General features: G+C 40.2%; 2 protein-coding genes across 6 annotated transcripts in view; both read right to left on the bottom strand.

Moving 5' to 3' along the window:
• Nucleotides 1-8,678, bottom strand: part of ANKLE2 (ankyrin repeat and LEM domain containing 2) — a 21,871-nt gene extending 13,193 nt beyond the window's left edge. The window contains exons 1-4 of one of the 3 annotated variants that reach the window (XM_076353217.1): nt 8,648-8,678; nt 3,239-3,727; nt 1,984-2,175; nt 536-729 (exon numbers count right to left, since the gene is read on the bottom strand). In XM_076353217.1, coding sequence (XP_076209332.1) covers nt 536-729; nt 1,984-2,175; nt 3,239-3,716 — 864 coding nt within the window. In that variant the 5' untranslated portion in view covers nt 3,717-3,727; nt 8,648-8,678. Of the gene's footprint in view, nt 1-535; nt 730-1,983; nt 2,176-3,238; nt 3,728-7,899; nt 8,162-8,209; nt 8,252-8,647 lie in introns of those variants that run through there. The other 2 variants (XM_076353216.1, XM_076353218.1) reach the window with 2 other exon arrangements.
• Nucleotides 8,679-9,684: 1,006 nt separating this feature from the next.
• The window catches only part of GOLGA3 (golgin A3), a 31,284-nt gene continuing 21,878 nt past the window's right edge, over nt 9,685-19,090 (bottom strand). For all 3 annotated transcript variants that reach the window (XM_076353215.1, XM_076353214.1, XM_076353212.1), the window contains 7 exons: nt 18,703-18,819; nt 18,066-18,205; nt 17,106-17,238; nt 16,771-16,893; nt 16,165-16,329; nt 15,003-15,166; nt 9,685-14,000 (listed from right to left, as the gene is read on the bottom strand). In XM_076353215.1, coding sequence (XP_076209330.1) covers nt 13,793-14,000; nt 15,003-15,166; nt 16,165-16,329; nt 16,771-16,893; nt 17,106-17,238; nt 18,066-18,205; nt 18,703-18,819 — 1,050 coding nt within the window. In that variant the 3' untranslated portion in view covers nt 9,685-13,792. The remainder of the gene's footprint in view (nt 14,001-15,002; nt 15,167-16,164; nt 16,330-16,770; nt 16,894-17,105; nt 17,239-18,065; nt 18,206-18,702; nt 18,820-19,090) is intronic.

A 19,090-nucleotide genomic window follows, 5' to 3' on the forward strand; every position in this document is an offset into this window, starting at 1 on the left:
TGGTCTGATAGAAGTCATTTGTTAAAGGAAGATTGTCAGCATCTGCTAAATGGTATCTTATACATGGATTTTAGATGCAGAGCACATTTTGAAATTTAATGCTGGTGCCGAGGTAAGCAGCACTGTAGGAACAGAAAGCTACAAGCCTAGGCGCCACCCCGTTCCTTAAAATCATTCTATTTAAAAAGGACTGGAATCATTTGGAGGAGATCAATACTACATGAAGACAAGACTATTCTTTCACTACTGGATAAAACTATTCTTCCCCTGAAGAACTGCATACTCAGTTTCTTTACTTTAGCTCTTCTGGAGCAAAGGGAACTCTCAGTTATGATGGGTTACTTACGCAAGACAGACAACTGCCACGTTTCTCTTGGCTTTCAGCTAGTATCAATAAACACTGAGAAACTTTGCACTGGTGAAACAAGATATCTTGAAGGAAGAGTAGGAAACAACATTCCTTCCAGTTCCGCTTATCAGGCCTCAAAGCTAAATCACTAAACCAGAACTTGGATTTTTCTTTTTTTTTTTTTACCTGTACAACTGTTGGATTGTCTCCTGACCCAATCAGATAGCGAGGGTTACTCCAAATAAGTTCTGAAAACGTTGCTGTATCTCCTTTCTCGACAGCTTTCCGAAGTTTAGCAGTAAGATCTTGAGTACGTGGACTTTTGTAACTGTTGGCTCTCTCCTTATTAGCAGTTTCGGTCTCAGGGGAGCATAAGCCATCTATCGAAACACAAGTAACATGTTTCTAGATACAAGCTTTTCAGTGATCACTATTTTCATACCCAGACCATAAAAATAAGCTTTTAATCTAAAATATGTATTAACTTTGCATCTTTAATGTAGAGGAGTAAAAAAGTTGAGGTCAATGACAAGACATTTAAAAATACTAGTAGTTAGTAATAGGGAGGGAGGAGAATATGACTTAATCGTCTTGTAAAACTCTTTCAGACTTAATAGGCACTGGTAAATTTTATAGTTACCAATCTGCTTCCATCCAAACTTAAAAGCAAAATTCAACAAGAAGTAAGAATTTTCTGAATATTAAGATTGCTTTTGCAGTTCTGTGACTACTGAGTCCCTTTAATCTAGCAACTAGGAACACTGAAATATGATCAGTGTTTACTATTTTATTTCTGAACTTACTTAACAATTAAGTACAGTTTTAATATACTGTGCAATTTTATCAGCGTCTTATTAAACCTGAAAATCCTGAAGTCCATGAGTAAAATAAAATCCTACCAAATATAACCATAGACTACTAAGCAACGTATCTATGCGGGCCATTACCAACATTTCAGCTTTAGAAGAATAGCAACATTTTTTAGTGTAAAATTCATGCAAACCAGAACAACGACAATTGCTTTTAAAAGTAACCAGTTTACTTTATCATAACATAGACCATAGAAACCATACATTGAAGGCCGAACCTTATGCTTTAAAACACAAAAAGCAGTCTTTACATAGATTCCTGGGACTCGACTCTACTTCTGTGGTAGTTCTTTATAAAAGAAATGGCAGGATTCCAACATACCCTACTTTTTTTATTTCTGTATATAAACTTTGGTGCTCCTCTCTTGGAAAAGCATCAATTAACTTTAAGGATGACTCCTCCAGTGACAGTATCATTTTATACAGAAGTAAAACCAGATTTGAATTAAAAAATTAAAATGTGCTTTTTATTGCGCGTTTCTGATTTATTTAACAGAAAAAAATGTAATTAAATACTGGTTGTCCTATCTATTTATACAGTGATTTAAGTTGGTGAATAAGCTCTGGAGCTGTGATCTAACATTTGTTTATAGCTTATCTTAAACACCACCACTCTAAAGGGACTTCAATTTATTAAGATGCTTCACCCTTTGAAATTTTTTCTGTTATTAGTATATTGGTTATGAAGTTGTTGCTTCTTCTCTCATAAAAAACTAACAGATTGTATATTGCTTCTACTGTGCACAGATGAACACCCTCACTTACCTCTGTTAAACGATCCCATTTTCACTGGAGACAAACATAAAGAGGACTTGCTTGGAGATGGGAAATAATCACAGATTCCTTTAGCAAATTTCTCAGCATCCTCTCTGTTTGAAAAAGCTTTAAAACGGGAACCCTTAATCATCTTAACAGCTTGGAGAGCTTCCTTTTTATCTTCATAAACATGTATTCTCTCTGCACCAAAGTACAATCAAAGTTAAGTTATTTCAATAATCTCAGATTTGTTCCTAGAAACAGATCACAAAATTGTCAGACTATCCTTCCAGCTTTGGTCTCAAACTGTTTCTCTACCAAACATGGCATAAGAATCACAAGTTCTTTTAAATTTTCTCTCTCGGAAACCGAGTAGAAGAATTTTACACACTCCAGCTAACACCAGGTGATATGTGTACAGTGTCTGGCCATTCATATCCATCAATATCTGAACATCTTTGTTAATAGACAGGCCAGCTTCAACAAGTGAGTATTTCACATCCAGACTGAAAAGCAAACTCAGAGCTTAGTCACCCTGCATTACTTTCCATGTTCTCTTCTTCAGGAAGATCAACTATGTAAGTGATCCACCGTCACAACTTTAAGACATCTACATAGAACCTTAGATAAGAATCAAATCCTTCTCCTTCCTCTCATTTTGCATTAACGTTAATTTTTTCAAATTAAGATATCTGAATATCCTTTTTATGAGAAAGAATACTTGCTACTGTCTCAGAGTAAACGATTCTTTATGCACTACTGTAATCCTGCCACTAGGTAATTTAATAATTCCTTATTGCAGTATTCATCAATAAAATGTGAAGAAGGACTGATGCTTCTAAATACCATTTGGCATTAAGATAGAAAGGAAAATACGAAATCTGTTAGAAGAGATCATTTAATGACAGTTTAAAGTTTTTTGATTGCTTATTTGTAGGACTACTTTTTATTCTTGAGAGGGATTAAAGGCACAGGATGGGTATGAGAGTAGCAGTAGGTAATCATTTTCTTCATCTGAGCTACATCGAGTAGAGAATCCTCATGTGTATCAACTATTGTGGCAGAACACCTGGTGTGTCTTACAACTGTGTTCCTATGCCTCAGAAGATCCAATAAATACTATTTACAGAAACAAAAAAATACTTCAAGCAATGCTTAAAATACTAATACAGTGGTGTTCATATCGCCTGCTATACAGAAAAAGGTCTATTTAGATATGATTGTAAAATGCTTATCATTGGAAATAAAGGAAATAAATATTTACCATTCCTTGCCAATATGTCATCATAAACTGGACAAACACCATAGAATAGCGGAGGATCTCTGGATGGTGTCTGAGTACTAATTTGTGAATCAACACATCCCGCTCCACAGACTGGAGCTGAACAGTTCACGTGCATCACAGCATCTTCTTCTGGAGGGTTCAGACCTACACAGTACCCAAAGTCTACCTCTTCAGAAACACTTCCATGACCATTGTGATTCACTGCCGTAGTTTTCCAAGCCTTTTGTGCTTCTGCCCGGCTGCTAACAGATGGGACATTTCCAGCAGCCTCCTCTGACAGAGCAGATCCTTCTTCCTTCAATGCTCCTTGCTGCTCCAACAACTCCCGAGCCAATTTTTTTTCAAAAATAAACCTAGTAGTCGAGGTAATGGGCCCACATTTCAGTCCTGCTCTTACAATTTCTTCTCTAAGCTCATCAGGGGTGAGCTGCTTCAATCGGGATAATATTGCATCCATTGTTATTTCACCTACAGGAAAGCCAAAAGAGAGAGGAGATAAACTGCGAAGAACAACCCAACAAGTGTCTCATAACAATTTTTCAGATTCTGAAGAGATTATCGCAGTTGCAGAGAAGACAAAATATTTTTCAACTCAAAGCTTAAAAATGTTTTTAATGTGATCAGACTTACACCTAGAGTTTATTTCCTCCTCTCACAACTACTTGAAAGAGTACTTACAGCTTACATTTTATTCTCGTTTGTCCTTTTCAAATTTCTTTTGGAGTGGAAATTCAATCCAGAATATTTATGCATGAAAATTTATGACAGGCTGATTTGATTCCTGCCAAGAAATGCACAATCTGTGTATGTAATGGAATACAAGAACATGATGACTAGTTAGCCCCAGTAAGAGATTCTGGTTAGGCAGCACCTACAGCTAAAAGCACAGCACTACTTCTATTATTTCCGTAAGAATTTCTAGCTGACACAAGTCTAAGGCACGAGTATGATGCAGCAACCAGGGGAGTCTATCTCTGGCCATGATGCAAGGCTGGAACTATTTACACAACATGTTGTTTCCCAGCCCCCATTTTGAGAGCAAACAGCCAGAAGACAAGAACAGCTGATCTTTTCAGATTTCCCTCTCTGACGAAGAGCGGGAGCTGGAAGAATTTCTCAATTTCCAAAGGAAAATCCTTCTCTCTGGTATGATACTACAAGTCCCCCAGCTCACTTCCCTCTATGTAATCCACACACTTACAGCTTCTGCACAGTCAGCAAGAAGATGCTAAAACCAACGTGATGCCAATACAAACTTCTTGCTGTGAAAAACACAAGTGAAAAATACACGATTTGGGCAGCTCAAGAACATAAGAAGCTTTAAAGTTATTTCATCAGATACTGGATCCATGTATCGCCACAAAGGCTGTGACTTTTTCTGCTGTACACCAGTTAGAAAGGACAGCTTTAGGATAGACGTGATTGGGCTGTCGTATTCCTTCAGCTTGCTTTCACTCCCTCCTTAAATTGACCCTTCCTTCACCACCTAGCCATTTTATGGGTTATACTGGTTTGGACAGGCATGTATGGCATTTTTAGTACTTTATTTTCAATTCCAGGTTTCATCCTCAGTTTATGAAACTTAAGACTACCGGAACACACATTTGCAGCTTTTTCACATGAATTGATTTCTATTTTTTTAATCATGCTGTTTTTTGGAATAACACAACTCCTAATCTTACTCCCTTAGAGACAAAGCAATCTCCCAGGTATGAAGCCAGTATCAATTGTAATTTTAAGTTAAATCTCCTCAAAAGAGCATTTGTGGATGCATATGGCAGTATGAGAAATGTCCACAATTTATGAGTTCTCCTGCTTTATGAACAGGTGCACAAGCAGTCCTTGTCAGAGTCAGAGCATCCAGTCTGATGGGCAAGAACCTTTGTTTGGGAAACTAATGTGAGGCTTGAATGGTGAATGGCTGCACCCTAACATAGCAGGGATGCAGTGCTCTAAATACTGGATCCTAAGAAGTTAATGATTCATTTTGTCAGAGTATACAAACTCAGACGTAATTCCAAAATTGCGTCTTCATCATAGACTCACAGTATAGTCAAACTCCCTTATTTTTCCACGTGTATTGCCAAGAGTAGTATCATAAAATACACCAACAAAATAGACATGACAATTTTGCTTTTTAAATTACCCTAGAATTAAGCTGGTAAAGAAACAAACTTTTCATGTATTTAAAAAAAACCAAACACACACAGCTGTTTTCATAACTTTTAGTAATAGTCAATATAGCCAAGTAAAATTTTCACTGAATCTGACTTCAAAACTATTACATTTCTAATAATAGGAAATACTATGGAAAAAGATGCTAATGCCAAACTTTAAGTAGGTTTTCAAATATTATCACAACTTGACAGTTACGTGAGTTTGAGGGTTGTTTTCTTTTGAGGGCCATTTTCTTTGAGAGTTGTTTCTTTTTCTTGAATGTCCAAGTTTAAACATCTTGTGGTTAAAGAACATACCTCAGTCCCAGAATATTTCACAAATATTAACTAGAACCTCACTGAAACTATGGGAAATGAGAGTATTTCAGCTTTAAAAAAAAAAAAAAAAAAAGCCCCAAATGGTGACAAAGCCACAGTTGATGCTGCCGAGCTACCTCCCCAAAGTATTCTAGTTCCCTTATGATTCCTGAACCTCCAAGCAACCTCATTGTTACGGTTACCTGATTTGCCCACAAGACTGCCAAGACAGATGTGAAAGATCTTCTCACTTATTTTTGATTCTTAATCACCTACTTTAAATTTGATGCCATTATGTTTTAAATAAACGTGGCCCTGAGGTCAATTATAAGAATATCAAACCTTGCTATTCTAAGGATTTTCTTTTTGAGATTGTATAACTGAAAAAACACAATAAAGATGAAAACTCAGAGGCAAGAAAGTTTATTGCAGAAACAACTCAATGAAAACACTTTAAAGAGTCACCATAATATAACGCCCTAAAGAATTAACTCAGGAAATGCTCCTATTTTTAGGGTTCAGAACCAGCACAATCATTCTGCAGAAGAGCAGACCCTCACATACATATAATTCATGTATGCGGAGTATGCAGGCACACGCAAAAGTCTTTCTTCTTGGCTTGTGGTTAAGTAAAAAATGTCAGGAAGGAGCGATTTCTCTGGGATCTCATGTTTTGATAGAACTTGGCGCCTAAAGTTTTCTTCCTCAACTATGTAAGAAAAAATACTTATTTCATGCGTCCATTACAACTCAGGCAGAACTAAATCAGAGAGTGAAACGACAAAGCAGACTAACAGTGAAGAAATTAATCTTTGGTTTAATCTACTGTTAGCACGAAGAGTTTTCTACAATAAGCTTGCTGTGGAAACAGGAAAAACGTTGGAATGACAACACAAAACTTTCATGAAATACGTTTGTAATCTGACATCAAGCTTCCAGCTAACATAGATAAGCATTTATTCATTTTTAACCGCATCACCTATTTTGATCTGTCCAAAACAAAAGGTGTGACTTGCAAACCTGGGAAATAGCAACTGCCTGTTTTAAGATAATCCTTTGATCATTTGCTACAAGCAGGTGCAAAAGGTTATTATTTGAACATTAAAATGCATTTTATGCAGCTTCAGATGATCCAGAGTACAGCCAGCACTGATGCAGCTACATTTTCTAGTTTAGCACACAAGGTCTTGCAAGTTACCTTTAGTGGCTTTACAAATACGAATAACCGCTTTAACAACAAACGCGTGTCCGAGGCTTCTTCCAAATCAACTAAAATCTGGAAGAATGAGTAGGAGTTGTATTTTCCCTTGTCTTACTGCATCAGTATGAAACAGCAGAATCTGCTTCCAAAAAAATCAAGACTAGTACCCAGAGAGAACAAATGACTGACTTTTAAGGATGGCACTATTACTTTATTCCACTACTCATTAAATCCTTCAGTAAATTAGCAATGTAAGAAAATAGACTTTCTTTTTTTCTTTGAGGCAGGAATTAAATGAGAGACATATCCTGTCTTTGGCTATATTTTGACTGCTAGGATTTGCACATGGCAGGGTAATTGTGGCTATGCAATGGGTATTTAGTCTATGCTGCCTGCTGCCAAATTAGCCAACAGTTAGGAACAACGTGGCAGAAAGAGAACTGCAAAACAAACTTGGAATAAGCTACGGGAAAGCCAGATTAAAAGAAAAGGGGTGGGGGGGAAGGGACGACTTCTCAGGAACGAGAAACGAACACACATTTCTAGACCGAGTAGGGGAAGGCAGGCTCGGCGCGGGAGAGGGTTTGGATAGCGGAGAGCAAGCGCGGGGACGCGTGAGAAGGAAGGGTGGCGCAGGCAGCAGCCGACCCTGCCGCCGTCAGCAGGGCGGAGGCGCCCGACGGGAGCGGAGGGCAGCGCCGGGGACCGCCCGTGACGAAGAGGGAACGGGGTGGCGGGCGCGGCGGGGCCGGGCCGCCGCTCGACGCGGGGCCGGGCCCGGCGGGGCCCGCGGGCGGGCGATCCCGAGCCCCGCCCGTGGGAGAACACCCCTGGGGCCGCGGAGGCAGGAAGGGCGAGAGGCCGAGCGGCCGCGGGCCTCCCCGGGCGGTGCCCGCCGCCCGGCCGGCTCTCCCGCAGAGCGAGCGGCAGCGCCACCCCCCGCCCACCTCCCCCGAGTCTCTCACCTGGGCGGCTCCCGCTGCAGCGCCGGCTCCCCGCGGAGAGCGGCGCCGGGGAGGAGAGGGGCGCCGGGGAGGAGAGGGCCGCCGCCGGCGCCCCGCGGCCGCCCGGCCTCCTCTCCAGCAGCCGCAGCAGCCAGCCCACGGCGCCGATGACCGCGCAGGCGGCCAAGAGCTCCCAGCCCGGCCAGCGGCCCCAGCCGGCTCCCCACAGGGAGCCCCAGCCCCCGGCGGCCCCGACCCACCGCTCCATGCCGCGTCCCGCGTCCCGCCCGCCGCACGCAGACACTCCCCGCACGCCCTTCGGGGACGGTACCTCAGCGGCCTCCCGGCTTCCGTCTGTCCGCCTCCTCCCCCCGCCCCGCCCCGCCAGGCCCCCTCCCCGCCAGACGCCGGGCCTGCCCGACCCGCCGCCTGACAGGAAAACACGGCAACGCCGCCGCTCGCCGGTGCCCGCCGGGACGGCTGAGCTGCCCGCCCCCCACTCCCGCCGGACGGCGCCCGCCGGGGAGCGCTTTACCCCCGCCCGGCGCCAGCGGGCGTTTCGCGGTGCCTGACGGGAAGGCGAAGCCGCTGCCCGAGCCCGCGGCCCGGGCGGAGAACGATGGCGGGGCAGCGGGTGAAGGGCCGCTCCGCGCCCGTCCCCTCCCCGCCGCGGAGAAGGGGGTCTCCGCTCCCACAAGAGACAGGCCACCCGCGGGCTGCCGAGGGGCCCCGCCGCCCTGCTGGCGGCCGCCGCCTCCTAACGACTTACCGTTACAGCGGCCGCGTTTTATTCTGGGTTATGGTTCCCGGATGTCAGTGGTCAGGTAACGTGCGGGGCGGGGGGGAAGGGCTGCCGTCAGGCCGGCGCTGAGCGGCTGCCAGGGCAGGGCGGAAGAGGCCTCAGAAACCCGAGGTCACCGGGCCGTGAGCTGCTTCGAGAGGACGCAAGATGGAGCTTCGCCTGTCAGCAGCGTGGGTCTTGCCCCGTCCTGCTTCAGAAGCGGGCACCGGGACCAGGCAGGCGGGAGCTGGAACTACACTCGGTTGTCCTCCAAGCAGCAGCCTCGGTGCTTGCAAAGACACGACGCGCAAGCGATTTGAAAGAAAGTACTCTTTAAAAAGGAAGGGTCAGTCTTAAGCATTAATCTCAAAACACTGCAGTAGTCTCGGATAAGCCTGCAGAGATGGAAGACCATGAAGAAGGAAGCCTCTAGCGCAGTAGAAGGAAACAAGTCCGTTCACAGATCTAAACTAGTCATCCCATCAGGTGTAATGACATCACTACCTTACGGGTACAGCTACTTGTACTATACGCAAGCCGGTCAGTTGCTGGTTTAAATGATGAGACAAAATGGCAGGCCTTCGAGAAGCAGTTGACGACATCCCTTTAACTCGCACTGTTTTATGTGACAAGCAAGGTACAGTCATTTATTTCCTCATCACTGCAATTGGCTAATTTAGAATCAAGATGACATTTCTGCATTGTGTACATTTTGTACACTCAAAACTTCGGATGTTGGCAAATTCAGGCCAAGGGAGATACACTCATTACATTTCTTCCCTGACATGTTCAGCAAACTGAAAAAAGGAAATGTAATGGAAATACAAGGACAATCAATGTGTTGTAGATGTGTTAAAAATCAGTGAAAAACCAATACACAATAACGTAGTCTTTCAAAATAAGTTGGTTTTTTCTTCCTTAAAGGTGGCTATACAGCATGTTCAGAATCCTAAACGTAAAAATTACTGTCCAAAACCAAAGAGAAGATAATGCTAGTTTCTCTTTAAAAGTAGAAACAACGTGGAGCCCTTTACCAAAAATAGTTTATTGCACAAAACTTTTAAAGGAATTCCTATGCACATTATTCTTATAATCAACATGCTTTGTATGATCATAAACATTAATTGTACATAGCGTAACTCCTCCATCCCCTGGGTTATCCACTCAAGAACATGAAATGATTAATTTCTGTCTTTATAAACACATCCTAAGCAGACATTACTGAATGTCATGTATAAAACATAACAATATTTCATTTACAATATCCGGAACATCTTTCCCTCCCCTAGAAATCTGTGCATCTGCATTGGAAATTAGGCTGCCCTACTGCCCAAGACTGAAGTGTTACAGGTTAGTAGGAGACAAGAGTGATCAGATGACAGCTGAGGAGCATTAGTAATTACTTTGGACTGTAATTGCTTTCACATGAAAATACTTAAAGGCTCTGGTCACAGCAAGTCACATGCAACTATTCACACTTCCCCGGCAAAGTTAATAAAACATCACAAGCTTTTGCATCACCAGTAGTGAATTTGTCATCTTTAAGTTAAATTTGTATTGATAATACTATCTGTCCCCAGTGCACCTTTATTGTTGTCATAGCTAACATTAAAACACTCATGCCACTGCAGTTCACTCCCCTAAGGAGGAATAAGTAATCCACAAAAATAGGAGCACTAGAACTTATATTCTGGATATTACTCTACTCTTGACATACGTGAAATTCTCATAGATTTCAGCTAGGATATTGCCTGAATAAACAGTATGGGATCAGATCCTCCCATTGCATGAGTGGATAAGGGGCTCAGCTGATCCCAATACAGTGCACAAATATTTCCAAGAAATCTGGAAGACAATAGAATGGAGCATTATGCAATGTTCAGCAACACCGGAGACTCGGTAACTAACATTTTTTTCCATTGTAGGGTTTGCTGGTTGGTTGGTTTGTGGTTTTTTTTTTTGTTTTTTTTTTTTAAATCCACAATTGTTCAAGAGTCCTCAAAAACCCAACGGCATCTGAAAAAGTAATGCTGCAGCATTTACCAACTTTCATCACTTGGGAAACATTCTCACATGACAGTGACGTTTCTCCTTCACCGACAAGACTTGGTTTAGTAGGTAGCAACCACCGAAGAAACAGACATGGAAAATACATTCTACTGCAGTGCTTGAAAAAGGAAAAGAAACAACTCTTAAAGAGATTATTCTTCAGATTTTCCTCTGATGTATATGGCAGTGCTGTGACAGGCAGAGGGGAGGCAGTTTTCATTCCTACAACTCGTTTGTTTTATTGCCTGACAGCAGACCTGAAGCTTTGTAGAGTGAGCATGCTCAGCCCCAGGGTGAGGCTTTTTAATAAAACAGCAACTATTTCTCTGGATAATCAAGGAACATAGCTGGTGAGCTTCAAAGAAAAGGCCTTGCTTTTATCACATGCTGCGTGGTCCTTCTAGAAGGCTTCCTAGTGACTTCCATAACTTAATTGACTTAGTACCTCACCAGATTTAGACCCTCAAGTCTCACCGTCTGTCCTTCATTTAAGTAAATGGCACAGTGCTTCTGTTTATAGAAAAAACATGGTGAATATAAAATGAAAATACCTGGTGTCCAGGTACTTTCAGAGAGACACAGGTGGGTCAATGTGGAAATCTAATCTGAGCACAACAGCTCCCTCATCTTTAAAAGGAAAAACACGCATGTAAGACTACTTGATTGTATAAGCTCAGATGTCTTTAGAAGGAGCTTGTGAGAAAATGCAGCACTGCACTGAAAACAAGAATGCGGTATGATTATTGATACAAAAAGAAGAGAAGAGCAGACATTCTGTTTCTAACAATTCTGGCTTCTTTGATACCAGATAAAACCTTTATCCATACAACTGTTGCCAAACTTAAGAGATTAAAACAATGGATTCTTAACTGTAGGCAATGTATTTACTAAAATAAACAGCAACATTAATACTGCACAAGTGTTATTTTATCTAAAATCCTGAATGTTTGATAACTTTATTGTACTGAATATATTATTCATTACATAGTTTTAATTTTGTTCTTCAACAATACTGCATATTTTTTTTCTTTGAGCTTAATGCACAGGCAACTTCAAGAACGTGGCAGCAGCAAGATAATCAGTACCATTGACTCTGCCAAGTACACTGCAGCAGTACGCAGACATTAACACGTCTAGGCTAGTCTGTAAAGCTTTTGACTTTTCTTTGAATTGTTTGGTAATTCTGTATGATGGGCACCTAATGCCACACTAATGCATTTCTTCCTTCACCAATTTCAAAACCTTGACTTTTAGCATCGCTTGACTTTGATCCCAGTAAAATGTAAGTTAAAATCCAGTAGCTGAAGGTCATGAAATCAGTCAGTATCGACACTTTAAGTGCTAAGTGTTCAACTGGACTAGAACTTGAATTGGTAATTATGAGAAACCAGACTTCGGATAAATATGGGTGGGTTTGGGTTTTTTGTTCATTTGCTTGCTTATTTTTTGCCTTACTGCCAAGCAAACTGCAATCATTTCCTCCCCCAACCAACCAACCCCATCCAAAAGCAGCAACGGTCTCTTCGGAAAAATACATGAATAGGATTTTTGGTTTTTTCCCCAGCCACTTAATCTACTTGTACTCGTTAGATTTTTTTTTTTTTAAACACCAAACTATAGTGGATATAATTGACCTGTTTATGTTTTAAAGACAAAAACATGCTAGTACATGAGTTGCCACTAAATCTTCCAAATAATGTCACGTATATTTTGATTTGTGCTTTAGCACATTAGGCGAAGCAGTACCTCCACACTGAATTTTTGAATGAGGAGGGGGTGGGCTTATCACTGCACTACAAGCCACACGGAGCAACGGGACCAAAGGTGAAGGAATCTAAAGCGGGCTGCTTTAATAATAATCTAGTCAAGGTGCTCTGCAGAGGGGCTGCCACAGTACCAACATTTCCATTCATGGTGGACACCTTGTAATAAAGGGTGCAAAAAGTAGGGAAAGTGTGTGGGAGAAAATAAAGCTAATAAAAATAGTAGTTTTATAGGCATTATAATTTTTTCTTTTAAAGTAAAAATAATTACATTTCTAAAAGCTCTGGCTTTAGGGCTAATTTCCCTAAGCCATTGGTACAATATGTCAAAAAACAGCGAACAATGTAACATTAAAACAATGACAGTAACAGAAAACCTTTGTGTCAGCCTTAACTTAACAGTATATAAGGATATTAAAACAGATATTCAAAGTCAGAAAATTATGATTTTTTTCTTTTATATATATATTACACGCATACCTTTTTCAAGGGTGTCTACTTCAAAAGTTGAACTAAAAAGGTGCAAGAAGTGTTTGTGCAGTGAAGCAAAACTCCCTACTGGCCTGTGACTATAAGAAAAAAACTGATACTTCAGAAAACATCCCAGGCAAATCTGCCAAAGATACATACTGGTCTGCATTGCTTGTCTTTACAGTCTTGTTTCTTTTGCTATAGGTCAGAGGTCATCTTCATAACTAGAAATGGCTTCAAATGATTTTTTTTCTTTAAATTCAGATTACAAATATCTGTATTTCAAGAATAAGAGATTATAGGAGGGAGGAGAGAAGATGCTCAGAATATCCAGTTCTCAACCACTGCTAAATGGCTGGACATGAGCAGAATTTATTTTACCCTGTGATTTGGATACAACCCAAGATGGGGAAAACAACATCCCCTGTCCCCCCCCCCCCCAATTAAAAAAACCACAACAACAAAACACCAAAACCCAGATGTTACGTAATTAACAGTCATTCCTTGACAAACTCACCCAGACTGAACAAATACAGACCTGGAACCAGATGCTCCTCTTGACCTCATTTTAAACTTTCATCTGAATCTCTTACTAAACCCCAAAATGAGCTAGATTTACCACTTGGCAGTCCTCAACATGACAGAATTATTATGGTAAAGTTTCAAACAAACCCTTGGAATAGCATGTTCTGCATTTAATATTACGCCAGTTTCTCAAAACCATGCCCTTTGCTTCTACAGGCAAAAGCACAACTCAACACCATTTTTAAAAACGAAATAAATAAATAATTTTGGTAAAGATTTGTTTACATACTTAAAGCAATAGGAAGAAAGACAACTGATAAGGAGGTTATAGTGTCAAAGCTTCCTTGTCACTAACACTACAATTCTGTTTCTTTTCATCTACAGTAGGAATCTCCTGCTGGTCCGATGCAGTTGCAGGACTGGTAGAGGTAAGGTCCATTAGCTGCCCTTCAGTCTGAGTCCACGAAGACATTGATTCATGTACTGTAACGGTGTGTTCCTCCATCTGACGCTGAAGGCTGTCCATTTCTTGCCTTTTGAAAGTATTGAGAACAAAAAAGCAAAAATTAACAAGCAGAAAGCTAACTGCTAAATGCAAGATCAGAAAATTACTTTTCTGATTCTCGATACCTACTCCAAGACTATCTAAGCTATAGCTGTATACAAGAGAAAGGAGTCTACAGGAAGCTTAGGAATTGTCTTTCTTTAGTTTAAGAGCAAAACAAATAGAATATGCTTAATTAAAAAATAAGGGCCAACAATGCAGCAGCTCCTTTGCTGCACATACTCATTACCAGGGATGATGCAACACTGTTTCCTCAGTAAAGGCACTTGGTGACTTGCAACCTGATGACCGTGCTACTCTTGCAGGTATAAAAGACAACACGGGAGGTAGTGAGGAAAGCAGCACAGAGAAATAACTAGATAAACACATTATGACTTTAGTGAGACACCAGCTTAGCAAAGCAACTAGTCTGGTAGTACAGGATCACAGAACATTATCACAAGCTTACTCCCCTCAAACATCAACTGAGGTGATAATAGCAGCTCAGTTCTCCTAATAACCTGAACTCCCTGTCTTCCTGAAGTTGTAGCTTTCCTGCTCAGAATCTCATGTGCAACCTTGTAAGAGAAGATCTGAAAACATGTTTTTGGCAGAATGAACTTCCTCTGTAGAGGTTTCTTACTAACACACTGCTTGGGCTCCTATCACGAGCAGCCTTTTTTATGCTGTGAAGAGACAGAACACCAGCTTTTCCACCAGCAAGAACAACTAGAAATAGCTGTTTCTGGTTTGTTCTGCTGTGTATGATTTAGGATGGACATTTTGTCTAGTTTATTGTAAAGGCTTCTTTCCCTCTTTCATTACCATATAAGCAAGCACTTACAATGACAGAACATCCTACTGTCCTAAATATAGTCCCAATAAGAGGAAGAGAATTCATTGTACAAATCCTTTTTTTCTTAGGCTGGCAGCTGTTTTCTTGGAAACATTTTTAACATTATTTAATACAGTTGAAAATAACAGGTCATACTTTAATTGCCGGAGACAGCTGTTCAGATTTTTTAAAGGCTCCTTGCTCACAGCTGTTGATGGTTTCAACAGTTCTTCCAGCAAGGCAGCAGGCACTGGACAATCAGGAATCTTGACTGGAGTCACAGGATTTGAAGAGTTATTCTCTCCTTTCAGTTCCTTCCTCTGGTTAAAGGAAAAAAAAAAGAGCCAGAAATACAATTAAGTTATTTCATCAATGTCATTTTTACCACACAGAAAGTCTCACATCACACTACTTGTACATATCTGCATTATAAAGCAGGAATCAGAAGCACATTCGTAAGTCTCATGGGTCACAAGCAAAAGTTCCTAACCTAATGTCATCTGCTAGCCATGCTCATAAGTAAACAAACAGCATCTAGAAGGACCTACTCAAGAACTCGCCCTACTAAAGAAATCAAACAGGAAGGATTTAAAGCAGATGACTTGGATCTTCACAACAAATTTTAATAACTTTCTTTCAGTATAGTTAAGAGAACAATTCAGAAAAAAAAATAAATCAGTTAAGTACAATCAAAGAAATCCTTTTGGAAATTCTGGAACCTGCAGGATGAGGTATCAGGACCAATGTCTAAAAGAATGAAATGGACACTTCCATACGAAATCCTGTCTCACTAAGTGAGAGAATTACTTCAGGGAGGGAAAGAGCAAAAGACCTACTATTACCGCATTTTCTGTGTACTAGTAGCAAATCAGAAAACTCAAAGAAACCACTAATAGTTACCTTTTGAAATTGTGGAATGATGAAAAACTAGACAGTATGGAGACGACAGCCACATGAACATTAAGAAGGTATTAACTATAAGAAGGTATTAACTCCATATTTGCTCATGATTCATTATTTAAGTGCTACCTTTTTGCTTTATTATTATAAATCAAAATGTAAAAGTATGACAATAGCTAAACACAAAGATCTCTGAAGTAAAACGTGGGAAGTCAAGATCAGTAGTTACTTTTGCCTGCAAGTCTTCTTGTATTTATCATTTAAATATCAGAATATCAGTTAAGTCTGTATCACAGGCAGGCATTTCAGTTCAGAGTTCTCACCAGGTTTCCTGCAGTGGAGTATTTTCTGGTACTTTAAGAGCATTAGCGGAGTATTTTCTGGTACCCTAAAACATATATTCTTCCTATTTAAATACCTTCTTCATCTTGCCATGCTTCAGGTCCAACTTCAGTTGCTGGTTCTGCTGCAGCAGCGACTTCATGCTGTTCTTCAGTTCAGTCACTTTAGCCTGCAGCATAAACTTATCCTTCTGAGTCACTGACAGGTCTTCCCTCACCGTTTCCAACTCGGTCTTGATATTCTAAATGGGAAGAGAAGAGAATCAACGTGATACAGGGAAACAGTATAAAAATTCCATCCAACTAATGTTTTTATCATTTTTTTTAGTTTCCAGGAGAAACTAAAAAAAGAAACAACACATAACACTGCTATTTGAAACCAATTTGCCCTGGCAGAAAACCAGAAATTAGATTAAAAAAAGTCAGTAGCCTATTTTAATGGCATAAGGTCAAGGAAATAAGAAGCTAACAGCACAGTCAAAGTAAAATTGAGAAAAGTAAAGATGCTGCAAACATATAGTGAATAAATTTTAATGAATAAAAATTTATAAAAAAAAGTATCAGAAAAGTATCAGAAAAGTATCAGTATAAGTATGCTTTTAAACAATAAAAATATTGTTTTAATTATCCCCCTCCAACAATACCAGTTATCCATCAGAATCTCCATCGGCTAGATTAAATACCTGCAAGACAACTTGTATCCCTTCTAACTCCTTGTGGCTGCGCTGTTCACTCATATCCAACTGCTGCTTAAGTGTTTCAATTTCTCTTTCTTTTCGTTCTACTTCCCACTTGAAGTTTTCCACCTATGGGGGGGGCGGAGGAGGGGAAGTATCTTTAGAATTATTTATAGGTGCAATCAACCACAAAATCTGAAATATATTATTATGTCTCATGAACCCTTCGTGGTTCTAAGAAAACCTAGCAAAACTTTATTAAAAATGCTGAATTAAAAGACAAATGAAGTCATACAATCCATCATAAATAAGGATAAACACAGTAAATGTGCAGTTTTTACCTCTTGGCTTACTACAGGCTGTTCACTAAGCTTGTCATCCAGGTTTTTCTGCAGAAGTTGGAGCTGAGACCTAGCTTCTGCCAGCTCTTGCTGAAACTGTGATACCTCCTGGGAATGTTTTTCACCCTCTACCCTGCACAGCAGGATTAACAGACACAGCAGTTATTCAATCTATCCTTTAAAACAAGTAGTTCACTGGGTTAGCTATGTAACCATAAATGACATGACAGTGCATGGAACCTGGTTAATTATAGCTTTGACTGAAGGCTTTGCCAACACGTTCACAGCAAGAGTTAAATCACAAAAAGATTTTATACGAGACAGATGCATGAATATATCATTAAATATTGAAAAAAAAAAAATTCCTTGAGCACTGGTAATAGTCCAGTTACAAACAATAGATTATGCAGTAAAAAAACCCCCAAAACCCCAAAACAAAAACCAAAAAACCTGTCAGCAATTTTGCTTTTGTTTGAGGAGGAATAGGGTTAACCTTATATCCATTCTCATGTAGGTCTGATATTTTCTTAGATTATAAGAAATTATCTTCTATACAAGAAAACAAATTGAATTTGAATATATTGTGGAACATATTCAAACAATCAAATTCATCCTCTATGTAGTTCCTCAGGGATGTGAAAGAGAGAATAATAATAGGATGTATATGAAGTGTTAATCCTTACTAGTAACATGAAATAGTAGAAATCTGTGTTGAAACTGTAAAAAAAGCAGATGGTGAAGCCTAAATAAAGCGCACTTCAGGTCTAACTGAATTACAAAGAGACGGAAAAATGCAAGTATTCGCCTAGACTCCAAACATGCATCTTCGGTCAGGCTCAGCTGGGGTACATTTCAACATAATCCACTCCAGAGTGGCAAAACCAAAAATTCACTAATGTATGGCTTTTTCAGAGGATTTGTTTTATTTACTACTCTCTAAGAACTTGGACATTTACTTACTGCAGTTTGTCCACTTCAACCTGAAGGGCTTGGACAAGCAGTTCTTTGGCATGTAGCTCTTTCTTGATTTCACTGAGCTCAAGCGCAGCAGCTCTGTAATGACGGCGGTTATGTGCTGCATCTGTTTTGGCTGCTGCTTCCTACAAGAAAAAAAAAGATGCAATTTTTCTTTGTTTTATCACTGTAGGTGAATCATAAAGGGAGCTAGACTAAAAGGGTACAAAACAAATCAAGAAGGAAGTTGTGCAGCTGTTAACACTTCTCTTTTTGTCTAAAAAAACTATTATTAGTGCTGTTATCTTTATTAATGCTAATGGCTGTTAATAACGATATATAATGGAAGAAGCATGTTTGCCAGACTGCTTCTTCGCTGTGAATTTTGGATGAAGTATCATCACTTCAGGAAGTGTCCCATGCATTACAAGTCATAATGGAACTTTCCAGGTAGTCAATGAGTATGCTTAACACAGGGCACAACAGAAAAGATATCAACTGATCTTTCAGTCACTGGCCATCATGACAGAGACCCTGCAGGAAGCAGTATGTTACAAAGCATAGATTTTGTTTCAAGCTACTTTTCAAATACTTCACATTTAAATCACCTTTTAAGTAAATAAAACAAAAGATGAGCCATTACCTGCTTCTTAAGGTCTTTAACTTTTGACTTTTCTTTCTCTAAGGAAGCCTGTAAAGCTTGAATAAGTTGTTGCACTTGCTGATCCTCTTCCTCTTTCTGCTTTAGGACTGCCTGAACCTGTATTACACCACAAAAACAAACGCATATTTTGTGCGGGCTCACTGGAAGGCCAGAAATGCCAGCAGAGGAAATAGAAACACGAGCCAATGCAGGGATTGCAAAACTTCTCTCTGCTGTTCACTGATAACTCTTCCCTCATGGTACCCTTCAACCTTAAAAGTAGCGATGGTTAAAGAGTAGCTCATTGCCTATATTCCCATTTGCTTATACCCCACGAATATATTACTGTTGGCATAAAAATCATTCATCTCAATGAATCCGTAATGTA

Source organism: Aptenodytes patagonicus, chromosome 15 (assembly GCF_965638725.1).
Source record: "Aptenodytes patagonicus chromosome 15, bAptPat1.pri.cur, whole genome shotgun sequence".
NCBI lineage: Eukaryota > Metazoa > Chordata > Aves > Sphenisciformes > Spheniscidae > Aptenodytes > Aptenodytes patagonicus.